Source organism: Taudactylus pleione, unplaced genomic scaffold (assembly GCF_031769625.1).
Source record: "Taudactylus pleione unplaced genomic scaffold, aTauple2 ptg000372l, whole genome shotgun sequence".
In the NCBI taxonomy this organism is placed as follows: Eukaryota; Metazoa; Chordata; class Amphibia; order Anura; family Myobatrachidae; genus Taudactylus; species Taudactylus pleione.
In genome coordinates, this window is record NW_028284773.1 from 13175925 (window position 1) to 13195656 (window position 19732).

Here is a 19732-nt window from a genome sequence, read left to right on the forward strand (position 1 = left end):
TTGTCTCAGCCAATAATCAAGCTTCGACAATATATATATATATACACACACACACACATACAGAGCCGTAGCTGGACTTTTTAGTGCCCTCTGAATGTGTATGTGTGGGGACGCAGTCGGGATGCCGATGGTCTAAATGCCGAACCATCGGCATCCCGAATGTTTAATCACGGCAGGTGTCTAATGAACGTTTCGAAATCCCGACGCTGCTCATTAGACCTACGCCGGGAGCCCGACATCCGGCTTATCGATCGAAAGGTAAGCTGGGCACAGACAGCCGCGCACGGGGGGGGAGGGTTAGGTTTAGGGTTCTCAGGGGGGACTTAGGGTTAGGCACCCCCCTGGGAGGTTAGGTTTAGGCTAGGGGAAGGGGGGGTTAGGTTTAGGCACTTGGGGGGGAGGTTAGGGTTAGGCACCCCTAATGGAGGGTTAGGGGGTAAAATTAGGTTAGGAAATAGTTACCTAGGACGATCAGGATTTTCACCCCTGCCGGGCTCACGCTGTCATATGTATTCCAGTGCGTGTGTATATGTATGTGTGTGTGTATATATATATATATAGATATATATATATATACACACACACACACACATACTGGAGTGCTGTTGTTTTTGTGCGTGTGATTTAAGAGGTCATCTTGTGGGCTACCAGGATTTGCACCCGGGCCATATGGCTATTTCTTCATAGGAGTGCCGGCCATCAGTGTTTATATATATATATATATATATATAGGACATGCAAATGTATGGGCACTCTCAATGCAAAAAATAGAAATGTTTTATTTAGCTCACATGTTCAATACTCCATAGTCGACGTTTCGGTCCAGTAGGACCTTTGTCAAGACACAAGGCATCCAAACAACACAACAAAGGTCCTGCTGGACCAAAATGTGGACTATTGCCTTTTGAACATGTGAGCTAAATAAAACATTTCTATTTTTTGCATTGAGAGTACCCATTCATTTGCATGTCCTATATGTCGGTCCATCTGTTTGGCCCTTAGTGGAGCACCTCACCGTTATATATTGCAAGCAGGATGTGCAGCTTTTTCTGTATATACAGTCAGGTCCATAAATATTGGGACATTGACAGAATTTTCATATTTTGGCCTCTATTCACCACCACAATGGCTTTGAAATGAAACAAACGAGATGTGATTTAACTGCAGACTTTCAGATTTAATTTGAGGGTAATTACATCCAAATCAGGTGAACGGTGTAGGAATTACAACGGTTTCTATATGTGCCTCCCACTTTTTAAGGGGCCAAAAGTAATGGGACAAACTAAACAATCCTAAATCTAACTTTCACTTTTTAATACTTTGTTGCAAAACCTTTGCAGGCAATTACAGCCTGAAGTCTGGAACGCATAGACATCACCAGACGCTGGGTTTCATCCCTGGTGATGCTCTGCCAGGCCTCTACTGCAAATGTCTTCAGTTCCTGCTTGTTCTTCCACTTTTTAGCCTTAATAAACTCTTTGGTTGCTTTTGCAGTATGCTTCGGGTGATTGTCCTTCTGCACTGTGAAGCGCTGTCCAATGAGTTCTGAAGCATTTGACTGAATATGAGCATATAATATTGCCCGAAACACTTCAGAATTCATTCTGCTGCTTTTGTCAGCTGTCACATCATCAATAAATACAAGGGAACCAATTCCATTGGCAGCCATACATGCCCACGCCATGACACTACCACCACCATGCTTCACTGATGAGGTGGTATGTTTTGGATCATGAGCAGTTCCTTTCCTTCTCTTCTCTTCCCATCACTCTGGTACAAGTTGATTTTTGTCTCATCTGTCAATAGGATGTTGTTCCAGAACTGTAATGGCTTTTTTAGATGTTGTTTGGCAAACTCTAATCTGGTCTTCCTGTTTTTTGTGGCTCACCAATGGTTTGCATCTTGTGGTGAACCCTCTATATTCACTCTTGTGAAGTCTTCTCTTGATTGTTGACTTTGACACATATATATCTACCTCCTGGAGAGTGTTCTTGATTTGGCCAACTGTTGTGAAGGGGTTTTTCTTCACCAGGGAAATAATTCTTCTGTCATCCACCACATTTGTTTTCCGTGGTCTTCCGGGTCTTTTGGTGTTGCTGAGCTCTCCGGTGCATTCTTTCTTTTTAAGAATGTTCCAAACAGTTGATTTGGCCACACCTAATGTTTTTGCTATCTCTCTGATGGGTTTGTGTTGATTTTTCAGCCTAATGATGGCTTGCTTCACTGATAGTGACAGCTCTTTGGATCTCATATTGAGAGTTGACAGCAACTGATTCCAAATGCAAATGTCACACCTAGAATCAACTCCAGACCTTTTACCTGCTTAATTGATAATGAAATAACGAGGGAATAGCCCACACCTGTCCATGAAATAGCTTTTGAGTTGATAGTCCCATTACTTTTGGCCCCCTTAAAAAGTGGGAGGAACATATAAAAACCGTTGTAATTCCTACACCGTTCACCTGATTTGGATGTAATTACCCTCAAATTAAATCTGAAAGTCTGCATTTAGGGCACATCTTGTTTGTTTCATTTCAAAACCATTGTGGTGGTGAATAGAGGCCAAAATCTGAAAATTCTGTCAATGTCCCAATTATTATGGACCTGACTGTATATGTATATATATATATATATATATATATTAGACAAACTGTATGTGTGTATATACACTGTGCATGTATGTGTGTACATATATATATATATATATATATATTGTGATAGGATCACTGGTAAAGTGGTCTGTGGCAGGGACATTTATCCCAGATTCCTGTGTCCTATGTGTTTAAAATCCCCAGGAGAAAGTCTGCAGTGTAGCAGGCTTGAGTCTCGGCTTTTTGAAAAGCCGGTTTGGGACCTGGGGGTTGTGGGTGAGAGGAGAGGGAGGGCTCCACCCACGGCCACTCCAGGTTTTGGTTCTCTTAGCCTGGTAACAGGCTTGTTAAGGTTTCCACCTGAGAGTGGCCAATATAAGCCTAGTGTGTTGAGGGCTGATTGTCTCACCTGGGAGAGCAGGCAGGGATTTTGCTCAGAGACACTTGAAAAACCTATTTGTGAGTACTGTGCTGTGCTTTGTTGCTGGCGAGGGCATTAGGCCCTGCCAGGTTCTGGTAGTGAGGGAACTACCTGTGAAGTTAGTGCCCCGACAGGGCTAGGATTTATAATTATGTTTTCTTTATATTTCGGTCATTGTACAATAAAGACTGGCGCCGACCAGCTTGTACTTGCATCCAGACTGGTGTGCTGCTTCCCTGCTGCTGTGTGTGTGTGTAAAGAAGGAGTCCTCTACCCAGGAGAGGGACCCCCTAACCTAACTGTGTCACAATATATATATATATATATATATTTTCACACATACATACACATTGGCCGATGCCCTCACAGCGAAAGCAAAACATGCAGTGGAGTAAGGTGCAGCACTCGGCGCAATAACAGGCATAGACAAACGGCTATAATCAAAGCTTCAGTGTGATACTACTTTTACACCTATATTCCGGGTCTGACCCGGAGGTTGGAACAGGGTTACCAACTGGATCAGACCCAGAATTTAGCCGGCGCCGACCCAGGATAGTCCTGAGTCAGCACCGTTCACAGCGGAGCCAGGTCTGCAGAGACCCGGCTCTTCCGGCGTGAAAGTGGACGCTTGGAGTTGATGTAATCTCCAATCGCCACTGAAGCCGGCCAATCGGCAGGCATGCAGCGCGCTCCAGGTCATCGTGACCCGGATTGCACCATTTACACTGCAGGGTTTCACGGGTCATTCCCGTGTAAAACCCTGCAAGTTTACCTGGGTTGGATTGCCGGGTCACTCAACCAAGGAATCCAGCCCTGTCCCTTTTTCACCAAGTTAACCCTGCAATAACCCGGGTTTTAGCTATGGTCTAAAAGGGGTATTAGTAACGCTATTGTCAGTATATATATGTGTGGGTATGCAATAATAAAAAAAAAAAATAAAGGTAGTGTATGCTTCATATAATCAAAGAGGGGAGGGAGATGAAGATAGTTTAATGTAGGTGGGTAGCTATGCACCATGGTGCTAGCCACACCTCATGACACAGATCACACCCCCACATCACTGGTCACACCCCTTGCGTTGTACACAATAGGCCCTTCATAGATTTCAGCTCCAGGCCCATGAGGACCTTAATCTGGCACTGCTTAGCGATGCCACTCACTGTGAGGGTTTATTTGCAAGTGATTGTCATTCACTGGCTGATTGTGGGGGGTTACGGGGAGTGGCAGCAAAACACAAGCCTGCTTCGGACATTTTTGGGGCATGTCTCAGCATACTATTATGATCCCACATGCAGAACTTGGCACCAGCGTCTCAGTTTCCTCTGCCACACTGCAAATCCATAGGGCTACTTAGATGGTTGATTATTGAACGATCTGATACTACGGCTCCGTGTTTGTATGCACTTGCTTGGATCTGTGAAGCTGCCAGTGGGCGTCTCTATACATTTCCAGGCAGCTACAGCATTAGTATATTTTCACACAGCTGCAATTGCATTAGCATCCACATCTGAATCAGACCCTGTGCCTCTAACAATAAAGAGCTCTATGGGGGTGATTTAGAGTTGCATGTTGGTTTGCAAACTTGTTTCTGTGCATGTCAAGAAAAGAACAAATACACCTACAAATCACATTTTGGGTGCAATTTTAACCATGCATACTACTACACCTCAGGGCAAAGTGGTTAAATTATCTTCTCTTTGCCCTCACTGTCATTGCAAGTGAGGGCAAAAAGACTGTTACATCGGGCATAAAAGCTGTCACAGATATGAGTAGAGACCCTGGATCAGGACAAGGAAAGACAGGCTGGCACAGGCAGTAGAAGAGCAGAGAGTCTGGCGCACAGCAGGTTAAGGCAGAGAGGGTAGCGCAAACCAGAGATGGACAAAGAGGCTGGTGCTCACGGAGAACCGAAAGAGAGGCTGCCGCAGACTGGGGCCCTAGAAACATGAAAATCGGGAAGTATATGCCTTCCATGACGTAGATGCCCACTAAGAAGGGATTTTTCAAAATTCGACTGGAATCTGGGATAAATGTCCCTGCCACAGACCACACTAATGGGGTGAAAAGGGATAAAATGTTCCCTCCCCCTGTGCAATGTCCTGACGAACTGACTCATCGTGGCTGTAGAACAAGGTCATATTCAAACACCAACTGTCATCCCAAGTGCTGCCAAACATCACTGGCAGTTGGTGTGGCTCCCTTATTTGAATAGTGAAGGAAAGGAATATCAAATGTGTTACTACAGGGTGAGAGAAGGGAATATGTTACAACATGAGAGAGGGAGGGGAATGTATTACTACAGGGGTGAGGAGTAATGTGTTACTGCAAGGGTGAGGGAGGGGAAATTAGTTACTAAAGGTGTGACGGATTGTATTTCTACACAATTGAGGAAGGGGAATGTCAAATGTGTTACAGCTCGGGCGAGTGAGGGTAATGTATTACTACAGAGGTGAGGGAGTGGGATGTGTTAGTACACAGGTGAAGGAGGGTAATGTCTTACTATAGCAGTGATGCATTACTATAGAAGTGAAGGATTAATGCTTTACTGGAGTGGTGAGATGGAAATGGAACAGTATATATCTAAGGTCTGCCCGAATGAAACCAGGTACATCAGCTAGTGTAATATATATATATAAAATATATTTTTATTACACACATACAAACATATACACACAGAGGTTGGGTATAGGAGCCCGGCACTCGGGTTTCCAGTCGTCAAAAGACAGACAGCGGCATGAAGATGCTCATAATCCCGACAGGGGCTACGTAAGTATTCTAACCCTCCCACCTTCAGCTCCTAACCCTTTCTTCCTGCATCCTAACCCTAACCCCCCACACACCATAACCCTCCCCATTAGTGCCTAAACCTAACCTTGCCCCCTTAGTGCCTAAGCCTAACCCCCCACAGTGGTGCCTAAACCCAAGCCCCCCCTCCCCGTCCGCAGCCTAACCCCCCTCCCAGGGATATCAGCTAACCCTGCCCCCACTATACTTAAGTTTGGGGATCCAGATGTTAGCATCTCAAATGTGTATAGCAAATAACACAGCAAACCTAGAGGATCAACTCAGATTATACGTAAAATAAAAGTACTTAAAGTTGAAACAAATATAAAACAAACAACATTAAAGCATGAAAATTAGTGGCTGCCATATTATTTTACATTTATCATCAGTTATTTATATAGCACACATATTCCACAGCACTTTAAAGAGAATATTTCAGTCATGCACATCAATCCCTGCTCCAATGAAGTTTACAATCTATGTTCCTTTTCACAGATTCCAATTAACCTACCAGTATGTTTATGGATAATGGGAGGAAACCAGAGCACCAGGAGGAAACCCACACAATTACAAGAACATATAAACTCCACACAGATGGGCCATGACAGGGACTTTAACCCACAACCTCAGTGCTGTAGTGCAGTAATGATAACCACTACGCAATCCGTGCTGCTTATTGTCAGTTTCTGCTTATTCAACTAGACCAGCACTTTGTAGGTCCTTTAAGAAAAATGTAAACAGAAGTAGTTGTGATGAGATTCTCTCTCTCTCTATATATATATATATATATATACATACATATATATACACACATATATATATATATATATATATATATATATACACATATACATATATATACATATATATACACATACACACACACACATACTTTATAAAAAAAATTAAATATATATATATATATATGTCTCTCTCGTAAAGACTTCTGTATATACTTTTAGAAAGTGTGTATATATGTGTAGGTGTATAAGGTCTTAGCGACTGACGTGTATAGTGAAAATCAATAAGTCACAAAGGATAAATAAGTATCATAAGAGTGCTATATAAATCATCTAAAACAAAGTGAGTGAAATTAATACGTTTATTACATAAAACAATATGTAAAGCAGAGCCTGTATATGCTCAAACAGGCTCTATCAGATTATGGTCTGTATAGGTACAGCAATTGTATTTAATGAAGTGCAAAGTGCTTATATATAGTTTAAAAACTGATCTTAATATTCACTAAATAAATACAGAGTTCTAAGTTAATAATAACAGTAGTAGTAAGAAGCAATTGATAATATTAGCACAGGAGAGTAAAAAAAAAAAATGTATTAAAACTTCAACAGGGTGTTCTAAAAACACTCTAAAAAGATATAAAAGAGGTTCTTATCTTAATCGTTCATTAGGCAAGAGGCAGCCCCCCCCCCCCCAACGCGTTTCATCCACCAGGGACATAGATAGATATATACATATATATATATATAAATATATATATACACACACACATATACACACACACATACTTGTTTTGTAAACGAACACTTTTTAATCTCTGCCTACAGCTGATCTAGGAAATGTATTTTTGCAGGGATGAAGAAAAGGTGGAGGGATAGGGCAAACAAATATCTTGCCTTGGGCCACACGTGTTCTTAATCTTACTTTGATTACCCTTGTGTCCTCCTAAATGCCCCCATACATCAGCAATCGATTGTGGCAATTCTGCAATTTGCAGATGATTGTATAAAAAAAAATGTGCGAAGTATGGGCTTCACAGATCGCAGATTTAACAATTCCAATCACTTTTTGGTTGGAATGAGATTGTCCAACATGTTGGATTTCACAGATTGATTGGGGCTGTAGATTGCTAGTGTATGGACATGATCAGCAAATTTGCATACCGTTACTAGTAAAATGAGGGGGCCTTTCAAGATTGGCAGATCTGGGTTTGCTGCAATTGATCTGCGAATCACTGAAAAAGATCTGTAATGTATGGACGCAGATTGCTAGATTGGGATATCCCAAAATCAGGCAACAAATTTTTAAATTGTTCAACTGTGGCTTTCAGATTGCTGACGTATGGGGGCCTTTAGTCTGATTACTACCCTCAATTCACACAAAGCTTACAGGACTTCTTTCTATACTCAAACTTCCCTCTGACACCAAACATTGCTCTGGATTGGATCACATTGCCCCACAAAATACACTGAAATCTGGCTGGAGGACCAATAAGCAATATATGTAACCTTATGTATTAAACTCATGTTATCATATAGATTGTAAGATCTATGTCTGTTAATACCCAGTCTCATCTTATTACTGTGTTAGTTCTCAATTGCAGAGCTATACCAAATATGCTGCCACTATATAAATGTTAATCTTTACTAAAGGAGGTACAGTAACATGAATTATGCTTAAACCATGCTACATATGCTTGTTTTATTTTGCTGAAGAAGCAGTAAATAAGCACATTACATTGCTGCATCGTGGAAAGTTCAATTTTCTCCTGCTTTTGTTAGTGGCTAGCACACTTTGCTTTCATATCTGTAATAAAACCTCCAAGATTAAAAGGAAGGAAAAAAAAACAAGAAAAGAATTAAGAGCTTTGAGCATTAGAAGTCCTATGAACGTGAATTCTCTACAGTAAATTGCAGCAAAACTTGTATGACGAACGATCTAAAAATAGACATTCCAAAGGCACAGCTGGCATGGGTTGTAGTATGCCAATCAGTCAATCTGTATACACCAGAAGCACAAAGCTGCAATGTATGTCATTCAATAAACTAAATCCACAGTATACCTAATAATTTGATGAACTAAAATTATTGTATGATAATCTGTTGCAGAAAGTAACATAGTAATGATTTTTGCATGTCATTTATCTAGCAAACAAACACATTTTATTTCTTTGGTGTCAACTTGTAGATATGACTTTTGTAGCCACCACAGATTACAAATGTTGTGCACCCAATTAATAAAAATGGTATATGAACATACAAAATGAGTTTGCTCACCTGACAAAATAAATGTTGTTCATACAAACAGGTTTTGTAGAACATACTAGGACAAATGGCACTTCATACATCCAGTGCTGTGCTAGTGACTGAGCTTTTCCAGCCATATGAAGAGTAAGTAAATAATTAACAATTGTGTCTAATTAGAGACCTCAAAAAGGACATATAAACAAATATTGCATGCAAAACACACTCCTTAAACTAGAGTATATTACTATTGCTGCTATTCACCATCACCTGAGATGGCAAATGCTGGGTGCCAATATGATTGGTCCAACCTGGACCATGCAACATCTACAGGACAGTAATGGAAATAGAGTGGTACAGCGGCAGCCACCATTAGCCTACAGGTGATGTGGGCCGGCTATTATTTTATTTTTAGGAACATCACACCGGGTACCTGAACCCTAGGGAGCACATTTATTTACATCCCTCCTCCCATTCTTTGATCCCTCCCAATAAAGCACAATGTGACTGTGCTCTTTGTAGTTTGAATATTGGTGAGAAATATCAGTTCTCTACTGTGTACCTGCAGACACCGGGCACCATATTAACAAATAATCTTATTCCTGAGCTCCTACCCCTTATATCAATACACAGTACTACATAAGTAAAAGGACTTCCGTATTAAAGTTTAGATTACTATAATACATTTATTCATTTTACTCTTCCTCCTTTTAGGATTTTGTGACGCATTGTTGCTGTTATTTACTATTTATAGCTGTTGAGTTATATCTGTTATTTAAATAGAATTCAAACAAATCTCTAAAATGATGTTTCATCTGGTCAGTGATCTAGAGGAATAGAAAATGAATGATACAAGGAAAACATAGCCATTGTCAAAACTATACAAATGTCTGTTGAATCAATAATGGAAACTTCAGCTATGTAACTTCAGCTTTGTAGCCTGCATATGGTCTAACACAAGAATCTCAGTATGGAGAACTCCATTTATTAGGCAACATCTGTGACACCAACTCACTTTACGTCAAAAAGCCATAGACCAGTGAATGTCAAAACTCCTAGAGGCTGAGAAGTGGCTTTACATCTGTGTAGTACTTCTGCGACCAAGATTAGTTTATCCATTATAGGAAAAAAGCAACTAATATCTTAAATTAGTTTATTTTATTATATTTTCCAGGTGTGCAAACAAACATCGTAACAGTGATGTCCTTTAAAAAAAAAATATATATATACACAAAGTATGTACAAGTGAACAACATCAGATTTGTCTTTTGCACAGCAAAGATAACATTTATAATTATGTGAGCATTATGTACAAAATAATATATATATTTACATGTATGAAACACTGGCAAAGTACTTCACAACAGTGCAAGTATTACAAAATCCATCATGGAATGTAATGAAATCAAAACTGGAAGCATCCCAGTGGGTGGTTTTTAAAGAAATAAAGTGTGTAAACATAAAGTGTACCAATTCCCCAAAGGTATTTATTTGTGGAGGTTTGGCGGGTGGATGGTCAGCATCTGAGGTATAAAACACATTTACTAAATTGGCAGACAAGGGTGACAATTAAACAGAACCAAAAGGACATTGCTTTTGCTGCAGGAGACTCTTGCAAAGCAATAAAGAAGGCATTGGTAAGAATATCTATTACAAAAAATGCTTGATGTCTGGCTACAAAAAAATTTCTAGCTCCTGTTGAGTTTGTAACTCCCACAATCCAAAGAATGTCCTGTAATTAACAAGGAGTTGTCGTAGACACTGTAGATGTGGAGATCAGAGACTAGATTTAAAAGTCATGTTGTATTGGTCAACCACTAAAACATTGCCAATATATTCCCACACCGCAGTATATACAGGTCAGCTATGCAACAGATTTTCGAGTAATAAAAGTAAAATGATCCTCATATGTTAAATCATGTAGCACTAAATGAATTTTGGATATTTTAGGTATTGAAAATGTTCCATCATCTAGAATTACAAACACACAACAACTGGCAGGTATTTGACATGATCTAAAAAAAAAAAATCCTTTCATGGTGTGAGCCACCAATATTACAGCCAAGACAACTAGTAGAGAGAGGACGTGTATGAAGGCTACAACTATTTGCTCATTGGCAATGCCAATACAAAATTCAGCTGCAGTGACGGATGATTTACAAGGAGGTTTCTGTCCAATGTGCTGCATTCATTTTAGCTGCTATAAATTGGTGTACTTTGTGTAAGAGCAAATTGGCAATATTTCACCTGCCTGCGCCTCAATCCACCGCAATTCTATGTGCAAACAGAATACTGAGCCAAGAGCATGATAAACCAGGAAGTGGAAACAGACATGTCTTGTTGTGCATGGCCCACTACACTTCCCAGGATTGCACTTTCTATCTTCACACTACTCATGCAACATTGACAATCAGCCAAGAAATAGAATATGGACAAACAGCAGCAGGGAAGAGATGGCTTGAAAAAATGCTGGATTTCGCATGTGTCCGGGGTGACAGTGACTTTAGGGTTATGAAGGGTAATAAATTATGGCCATGGATGAAACTTTATTTTCTAATGCAGGGTGCTAGAAGAGTTGAAGTACTAGAAAATACACATCCCTAGACTAACACAAACTACACCAACACCCCCTGTGTTTTACAGTTTAGCAGCAGTGCCAATGAAGGCAAATATTTTGCAGATTCTCCAATATTGAACCAAATAGTGCCATAGGTATTAACACTACTATAAAGTACTTGTAGTTCACTAGAATGTTACTGCCCAAAATAACATCCATTAATTTCTAATTTCTGCTTGCTTTGATCCGTGGAATAATTTTGCAGCTATGATTAAATACAACAAATCTAGAAGATGCTACATAAATAAAGGTAATACTGATCTGAACAGAAGGTGCTAGCAGTCTAGGATCTACATCAGGCCACAAAGTGCTTACTACATACAGTATACCATGAACACTGCTCCGAGTGGGCTTAAACCAGTACACTGGTGGACGGCAAGAGGCATTGCACAAAGTCCCTAAAACATTATCTGACATTGGTACTCCCCACTTCCCAGTATACCTGGATTTCTGGGGTGCAATGTTCATCCTAATTCCTTAAATAAGTATGAATTGTTGGCTGATGAATACATGGGTTTACTGGCTTTCATTGTCCCCACCGTTAAGACTATATACTCTGACAAGAGATAAGAGGACTTGGGAAAAACCCACATGATGGACTGGCCATCACAATTATAATGCAAGTAACACATGCATTAGCAGAGTACACAACTTGGGGGGAGCAAATGGTCCCAGCATCAGCATAAGTTTGTGGCACTGATTAGGACTGCTCACAAGTGAAGTAGTATACAACACAATCATCCATGTCAGAAATAAGATTAGTTGATATTGAGACAGTGGGAAAAAGACAAAATATGGTATTAATAATCAGAATGTATTAACCCCATTAGTGCCATAAGATTATGCAAGGGTCATATAAAATTTTGCATTCAGAGATATGTCTCTTATCCCTTCAGTGTAAATAAATCATGTTAAATCTATGTAAAATGAAGAGATTAGTAAATGCATGAATTTATAGCTAAGCCTTTTGCAGTCACGGAGTTGGGAGGTCTCTCTGAAGCCATGCACCTACTCATGGGGATATAGTGTGCCGTCACCCTGCATTACTTCGCTGAGTGAGCCCCATAGGTGATCAGCAGCAGTCTGTGTGTGCACCCCCTCCCCCATGCTGTGTGTTCCCCTTTGTCAGACAGTCTCAGGCTCCCTGCATTCCTCAAAGCCATTGGCGATGGGTCCATTCTCGTGGTTGCTCTCTATAGAAGACTCGCTGCCGGTGCTTTCCCCAGACAGCAGCCTGGTCACCCTCAGGTCCGCCCTCAGTGTCTGCAGGTCATTGCCCAGGCTCATCTCTCCCAAGTCACTGATCAGCTGAGACAGTTCTTGCTTGACCCCCTCCTCCTCTTCCCCGCCATCACCCCCTCCCCCGGTATACAGCACGTCCTCACACTCAAAGCTCATGGCTCTCTCTTCCTCCTCCTCTCCCCGCAGGTCCTCGGTGATGGAGCCGAGCTTGGGGGCGCTGCGGCTCCTTTCCACCGGGGGTTTATAGCAGCACTGCCCATTCAACAGTTTCCTTAAGGGGACCAGAGGAATGCTCTGCTCCCCGATCAGCTGCTGCTGCTGATGCCGGGCATCCTCTCGCCTCTTCAGCCTCTTGAACTCTGCCAGGGCGTTGGCGGAGGTCTGGTACAGGAGTAGTGCCATGGCTTTCGCCTTCTCCGGCTTCGACACCAGCACGGCGTGGCAGCGCAGCATCACCGCCTTGTGCTTCATCTCATGTCTGTAGATCCAAGCGAAGATCTTGGGCAGGCGGGGATCTGCCACGCAGTAGGTGACCCTGTGCAGCAGGTACAGGTGCCCGGGGCGCTTGGCTTTGTCCTCCACATGCACCATGCGGATGCCCTGGGAGCTGACCGTTAGCTTCATCTTGGTGCCGTGCTTGCCCATCTCGCTCTTGCTCCAGATCTTGCACACCGCCAGCTCCGTGCAGCCCTCTCCCTTTGACTGCAGGGTAGTGGCATTGCCCAGGTACAGCACGGTATAGGTGGGGTCCTCCCCGGTGATTTTGATCTTCTTTCTTTTGGACTTAAACATGCTGCCTACCCGGGTGAGAGCCCCCTCCGGGCAGGACTTGGCGAAGGAGGTGAGGGCGCTGTAGTTGAGGCTCACCGCATAGCCCTTCTGTTTGCTCTGCTTGCTGTCCTCCTCAATTAGGTCGAATTTGTTTTTTTTCCAAGGCAACATCTCGCAGCGAGGATTGCGTCTGCGGAAGGAGAGGCGCACTATATGAGCCTTTAGCGCATGGTCTAGCGCACTGGAAGCAACGGAGGACGGTCTGTGCAGAGCAGCTGTTCATGGCATGGTCACTTCTCTCCCGCACCTCCAACCTGCTGTCAGCCTTTCCATTCAGCTCTCCAGCGCAGAGCAGCGCTACATATACTCTGGGACGAACCATTAGCTGACATGAAGCAGGGGAGCATACAGCAAGATCCTCCTCTTTAACTCGTTCTACACCATGGGTACAGGTGGCCGCTTGGATGGTGGTAGTCACAAGAGGATCTGTTCAGCAGAAAAATTACATTTTCAAAATAGTTACAAAGCTGTGCTCTGCCTGTATAGTAGATTAGTCAAATGTCAATAAGTTTAAAGATAGACACACAATTTACATTGCAAAGTACAATGTAGCTTATTTTCTCATGCCAATATTGGAAACTTAACTGGGTACACACCATACAATAGTGCGACCACTGCGATGTAACAATACATCAAATCAGTGGCGTAAAAGTTTCTGGCTCCCCCCCCTCCCAAAACCTCAATTATATAACTGACAGTTATCTGAACTTCTTTCTCTGTGTTGGGCAATAAACAGCACTGGGGAAATATGCCACCCTTAGAGCGGTCACATCCTTATAGGCTCCAGTCTAGGGCCCTGGGGTACATGGTACTGCTGATCCTGTAAATTAAGACCTACAGTAGGCTTTATGTGCTACTACTGCTTAATGAATGGTTGGTAATTGATTTTCTTCTCACATGAAGTTCCCAGTACTTTCTATACCACCAGCTAATCAAAAGCCACCAGTCTGGCTGTCTGGGAAAGTCACTTGAGATTGGCTATAACACTAAAGGAGAGTCCCATGGATGCCCTGCTTAATCATTTAGGAGTAGACAGCAGGCAGCCATTTTGAAATTGGATTTCTCATTTGACTTGATTGACCCCAGCCCTTTTCACAGCCTCTCCCCAGTCCTTCTCACCGCCTCTCCCCAGCTCTTCTCACAGCCTCTCCCCAGCCCTTCTCACAGCCTCTACCCAGCCCTTCTCACAGCCTCTCCCCAGCCATTCTCACAGTCTCCCCATCCCTTCTCACAGCCTCTCCCCAGCCATTCTCACAGCCTCTCCCCATCTCTTCTCACAGCCTCTACCCAGCCCTTCTCACAGCCTCTACCCAGCCCTTCTCACAGCCTCTCCCCAGCCATTCTCACAGCCTCTCCCCATCCCTTCTCACAGCCTCTCCCCAGCCATTCTCACAGCCTCTCCCCATCTCTTCTCACAGCCTCTACCCAGCCCTTCTCACAGCCTCTCCCCAGCCATTCTCACAGCCTCTCCCCAGCCCTTGTCACAGCCTCTATCCAACCCTTGTCACAGCCTCTCCACAGCCCTTGTCACAGCCTCTCCCCAGCCATTCTCACAGCCTCTCCCCAGCCCTTCTCACAGCCTCTCCCCAGCCCTTGTCACAGCCTCTCCACAGCCCTTCTCACAGCCTCTCCCCAGCCCTTCTCACAGCCTCTCCCCAGCCCTTGTCACAGCCTCTCCACAGCCCTTCTCACAGCCTCTCCCCAGCCATTCTCACAGCCTCTCCCCAGCCATTCTCACAGGCTCTCCCCAACCCTTGTCACAGCCTCTCCCCAGCCCTTCTCACAGCCTCTCCCCATCCCTTCTCACCGCCTCTCCCCAGCCCTTTTCACCGCCGCTACTCAGCCCTTCTCACAGCCTCTCCCCAGCCCTTCTCACCGCCTCTCCCCAGCCCTTCTCACCGCCTCTCCCCAGCCCTTCTCACCGCCTCTCCCCAGCCCTTCTCACAGCCTCTCCCCAGACCTTCTCACCACCGCTACCCAGCCCTTCTCACCGCCACTACCCAGCCCTTCTCACCGCCTCTCTCCAGCCCCTTTCACCGCCTCTCCCCAGACCTTTTCACCGCCGCTACCCAGCCCTTTTCACCGCCTCTCCCCAGACCTTCTCACCGCCTCTCCCCAGCCCTTTTCATCACCGCTACCCAGCCCTTTTCACCTCCTCTCCCCAGACCTTTTCACCGCCGCTACCCAGACCTTTTCACCGCCGCTACCCAGCCCTTTTCACCGCCACTACCCAGCCCTTTTCACCGCCTCTCCCCAGACCTTCTCACCGGCTCTCCCAGACCTTTTCACCACCGCTACCCAGCCCTTTTCACCTCCTCTCCCCAGACCTTCTCACAGCCTCTCCCCAGACCTTCTCACCGCCTCTCCCCAGCCATTCTCACAGACTCTCCCCAGCCCTTCTCACAGCCTCTCCCCATACCTTTTCACCGCCCCTCCCCAGACCTTCTCACCGCCTCTCCCCAGACCTTCTCACCGCCTCTCCCCAGACCTTCTCACCGGCTCTCCCCAGCCCTTTTCACCACCGCTACCCAGCCCTTTTCACCGCCTCTCCCCAGACCTTCTCACAGCCTCTCCCCAGACCTTCTCACTGCCTCTCCCAATCCCTTCTCACAGCCTCTCCCCAGCCCTTCTCACAGCCTCTCCCCAGCCCTTTTCACAGCCTTTCCCCAGCCCCTAACACAGCCTCTTCCCAGCCCTTCTCATAGCCTCTCCCCAGCCCTTAACAGAGCCTCTCCCCAGCCCTTCTCACAGCCACTCCCCAGCCCTGTATCACAGCCGCTGCCCAGCTCTGTATCACCGCTGGTAATTAACTGGCTCGCGGCTCCCACGCCCTTGCAGACCGCCCGCCGCGGTCATCACCTCGATAGCAGCACTGAGCACTCACTGCACTGTGACTCACTGAGCACTCACTGCACTCATTCTGCGGCGCCCCCAATCCACCTCTGGGGCTGCAGGGACAGTAATTACGCCACTGCATCAAATGCGCCATACACACTACACAATCCAGCATGCTGCATGTAACTGCACCGTGTCGCTCATTGCATCGTCCCATCTGCATCGCAATTTTTGGACCAATTCTCGAGACATATGGGCTTATGTAATAGGGTGCAAGCTTGTGCTGACGCGGGAATTCCCGCAGCAGCTAAGCTCACACCCCATTACAGAAGTTCCATTACATAAACAATATACATATATTTTTGTTTGCCATGTGAGATGACATTAAAGTTAGTTTGCGCAACTCCTGCACTCATGCAGAACACACCATGGAGCGTGACCAGTGCTGCCATTGTACTGGACCACCCCTGATCTCTTTTCCCTCCCCTAAATCCATCTTGTGACTGATACGCGGAGCATCACAGGTGAACACAGCACTAGTTGCAGAGTGGTTAACAGGATATACCACCCAAACTTACAGCCTAATTGGGACAAAGCTGTACTGATCAGGAAAGCAGAACAGAGCCCCCAAATTGGGACTGTCCTGCCTAAATTATATGTGGTTAGTGGCAAAGCACTGACAACCTCTCAGTCATCCACTCTCCTTATTAAACCAACTTTGTTTAAATATGTAAAGTTTAACTGTTTATTTTACTCTCATATTGCGATTAAACAACTAAGAAGACTAGGGGGTAGATTTACTAAAGTTTCTAAAATGAAAAGTGGTGGTGTTACCTACAAGCTCGGCGACAGGGGAGGACTAGGGGCACAGCCTTACCGGACCCAGAGACTCTAGTGGCCCCGGAGGGGCCCAAAGACAAACAAGTGAGACTGATGGCTGCTCTGCTGCTGCTGCTGCTATGCAGGATGCACTGCAAGCACCCTGCATCACTTACGGAACGTCCGGAGGTGCCCGCAGCGGCATTGACAGCAGTGCTGTAAAGAGTCAGATTGACTCATTACAGTACACTGCCTCGGGCCGCCCGTAGCAAAGAAAGAGATTATCCGACCCCCCTCCCGGCTCCTCCCCTCCCCTTACCTTCGCCTCTCTGATAGTACTGCAGTTGCCAGGGGCCTGACATCACACTCTAGTGACCGGCCCCAGTGGCCTGTATTCCTAGAGCAGCTACAGGAAAGCATGTGGTCCTGGTCTCCTCCTGCTTGTCACCATGCTAGGAACACGGGAATGGTGGGGGGGGGGGGCCTAAAATTATGTGTGTACCGGGCCCCGTGATTTCTGTTGCTGGCCCTGGTTACCTATAGCTACCAATCAGGTTTTACCTAGGGATGTGCAGGCTCGGATAGGTCCAGGAATTATGATGTTTGTCCAGGCAAGATGACGTTTTGCCTCTTTCTGAGTCCCGTTTTTTGGAGGGAAAAATCCGAACACGGCGTGCAAACTCGAACCAATCCGAGCCTGCACATTCCTAGTTCTAGCTATTATTTCTGTTTTGTATTCTAGAAAATTATAGACATAATCTGATTGGTTGCTATGGGCAATACCTCCACTTGCCTGTTTTAGAAGATTTAGTAAATCTACTCCAATGGGTCAAACTAACTATGTAATTTGTGTGAAAAGACTCAAGTTAAATACTGGTGTCAAAATCCTCTGAAAAACTCTCTAGCAACTCACAAATTTGTCCATTTAACTGTTTTGCTCAACAAAAGTGTGGAAAATTGTATTAATCTCTTATTTTTAGGGTTTGAGCTGTACCATACATAACAAATGTGCATCTACAATAAAGTGTACAACTGGCCAGTGCAAGACAAAACCCTTTACTGTTCAGCGAAAAACAGATGCAATTACATAACCCTAGTGACTTTTGAGGTAAATTCCCCGAAAACACCTGTTTTGGGGGGTTTACCTCAAATACTAAGTATCCCCAGATGTATGAAGGAGGGACCGCAGCAGGTATCTCCGATACCTGCTGCGATCCCTCCATTGCCACCGGCAGCTGCCTCCCCCGTAGGTTTCTATGGGGGATGAAATGCTTCACATTCCCGATATTGGCCCCAGCAGCTAACGCCATCTGAAGATAACGTTAGCCGCTGTAGTCTTCCACCGGCAATGGACGCTGCTCATGTGCAGTCCGCGGGACTGCGCATGCGCAGCAGCCCTGCATGCACTCCGGCCACATTGCAGGGACGGGCTTTCGGAGCCTGTCTCCCTGCATGTGCCGGTACATACATCTGGCCGCTATGATTGCATTTTGCAATGCGATCATGGGCGGTACTGGATGCCCTGGTCGCATTGCAAAATGCGATAATTAATAAATGGGTCTAATAATCTCTTGTGATAGTGCTTGATAAAGGAAATCAAAATCAAAAAGGGCTCATTCATATGAACAGATCAAGTAAAATGCCAGAAGATCTCCCACTACTGTAACTAGAGAATGGCTATCGTTATCCACCAATCAGACACTGTCATACCCAGTAACTATGTGACCACACACTACATACATATTTAAAACACAAGAGAGGATAGACAGGAGCTTCCATCTGCTTTTCAGCTGCCTTTTAGGTCTATGTACTGTGTTGCCACAGACAGCCCACCCCTGTTACGGGGTGCGACCTCCCTGAACACCCTCTTCTGGATCCGCCACTATCCTCTGCTAAACAACTCTAATATATCCATGTAACTTTCCTGTCCTGTATGCTACCGCCATTTAAAATGAAACAATATGGAAAAATAAATCAAGCCATTGATACGCTAACAATACATCAAATACATTTTCCTAAGCCATTTTTTTTTTTAAATGGATAAACTAGCGGTATGTACTGTGCTGTCACCTTTAGCAATGCTAAAAGTTGCTAATATATACACACAACTCATAGTTTCTATAAAGGGAGAATAGATCGCCATTTCACTTGCTATCTCAGGCATCAGTATGACAATTGTGGTTGAGGTAGCCTTGATAGTGGTAGCTGTTTCTGCCTAGACAGAAGTTTTCCAAATTTAAATCATAAACGGGCATATTAAGAAAGGAGGGGGCCCGTGTGCATTCCCCGTCCGGTGCCCCCTCTCCACTGCGGCCAGCAGCAGACTGATGGCTGACTGCAGCAGCAGTAGACTCTGGGCACTAGTCTGTGCCCAGAGACTACTGTTGCCATGTCTCGGCAATTTCTTCACTGCGCATGCGCAAAACGCTGGCAAAATGGCAGCAGCGGACATTTTTTTCCGGAGTTTTGTGCAGGGCTGAGACACCCGACGCGGGACCTGGGAGAGGTGAGTATTAGATAATATGGGTGCAGGCACAGCACACCCTGCACCCATTATATATACGCCCCTGCATACAAACCATTTCCATCTCGCCATACAGCACCTAGC

The 19732-nt window shown here is 44.7% G+C and overlaps 1 protein-coding gene across 1 annotated transcript; it reads right to left on the minus strand.

Annotated features, from left to right (window-relative positions):
• Nucleotides 1–9923: 9923 nt before the first annotated feature.
• Nucleotides 9924–13730, minus strand: FAM43A (family with sequence similarity 43 member A). Its single transcript, XM_088444745.1, has one exon. The coding sequence runs from the start codon at nt 13579–13581 to the stop codon at nt 12523–12525; it is 1059 nt and encodes a 352-aa protein (XP_088300871.1). The 5' UTR covers nt 13582–13730; the 3' UTR covers nt 9924–12522.
• Between the last annotated feature and the right edge of the window lie 6002 nt (nt 13731–19732).

What these genes read in the sequence shown, in the direction of transcription:
- FAM43A (XM_088444745.1), bottom strand. Translation starts at nt 13,581, where the DNA reads ATGTTGCCTTGGAAAAAAAACAAATTCGACCTAATTGAGGAGGACAGC.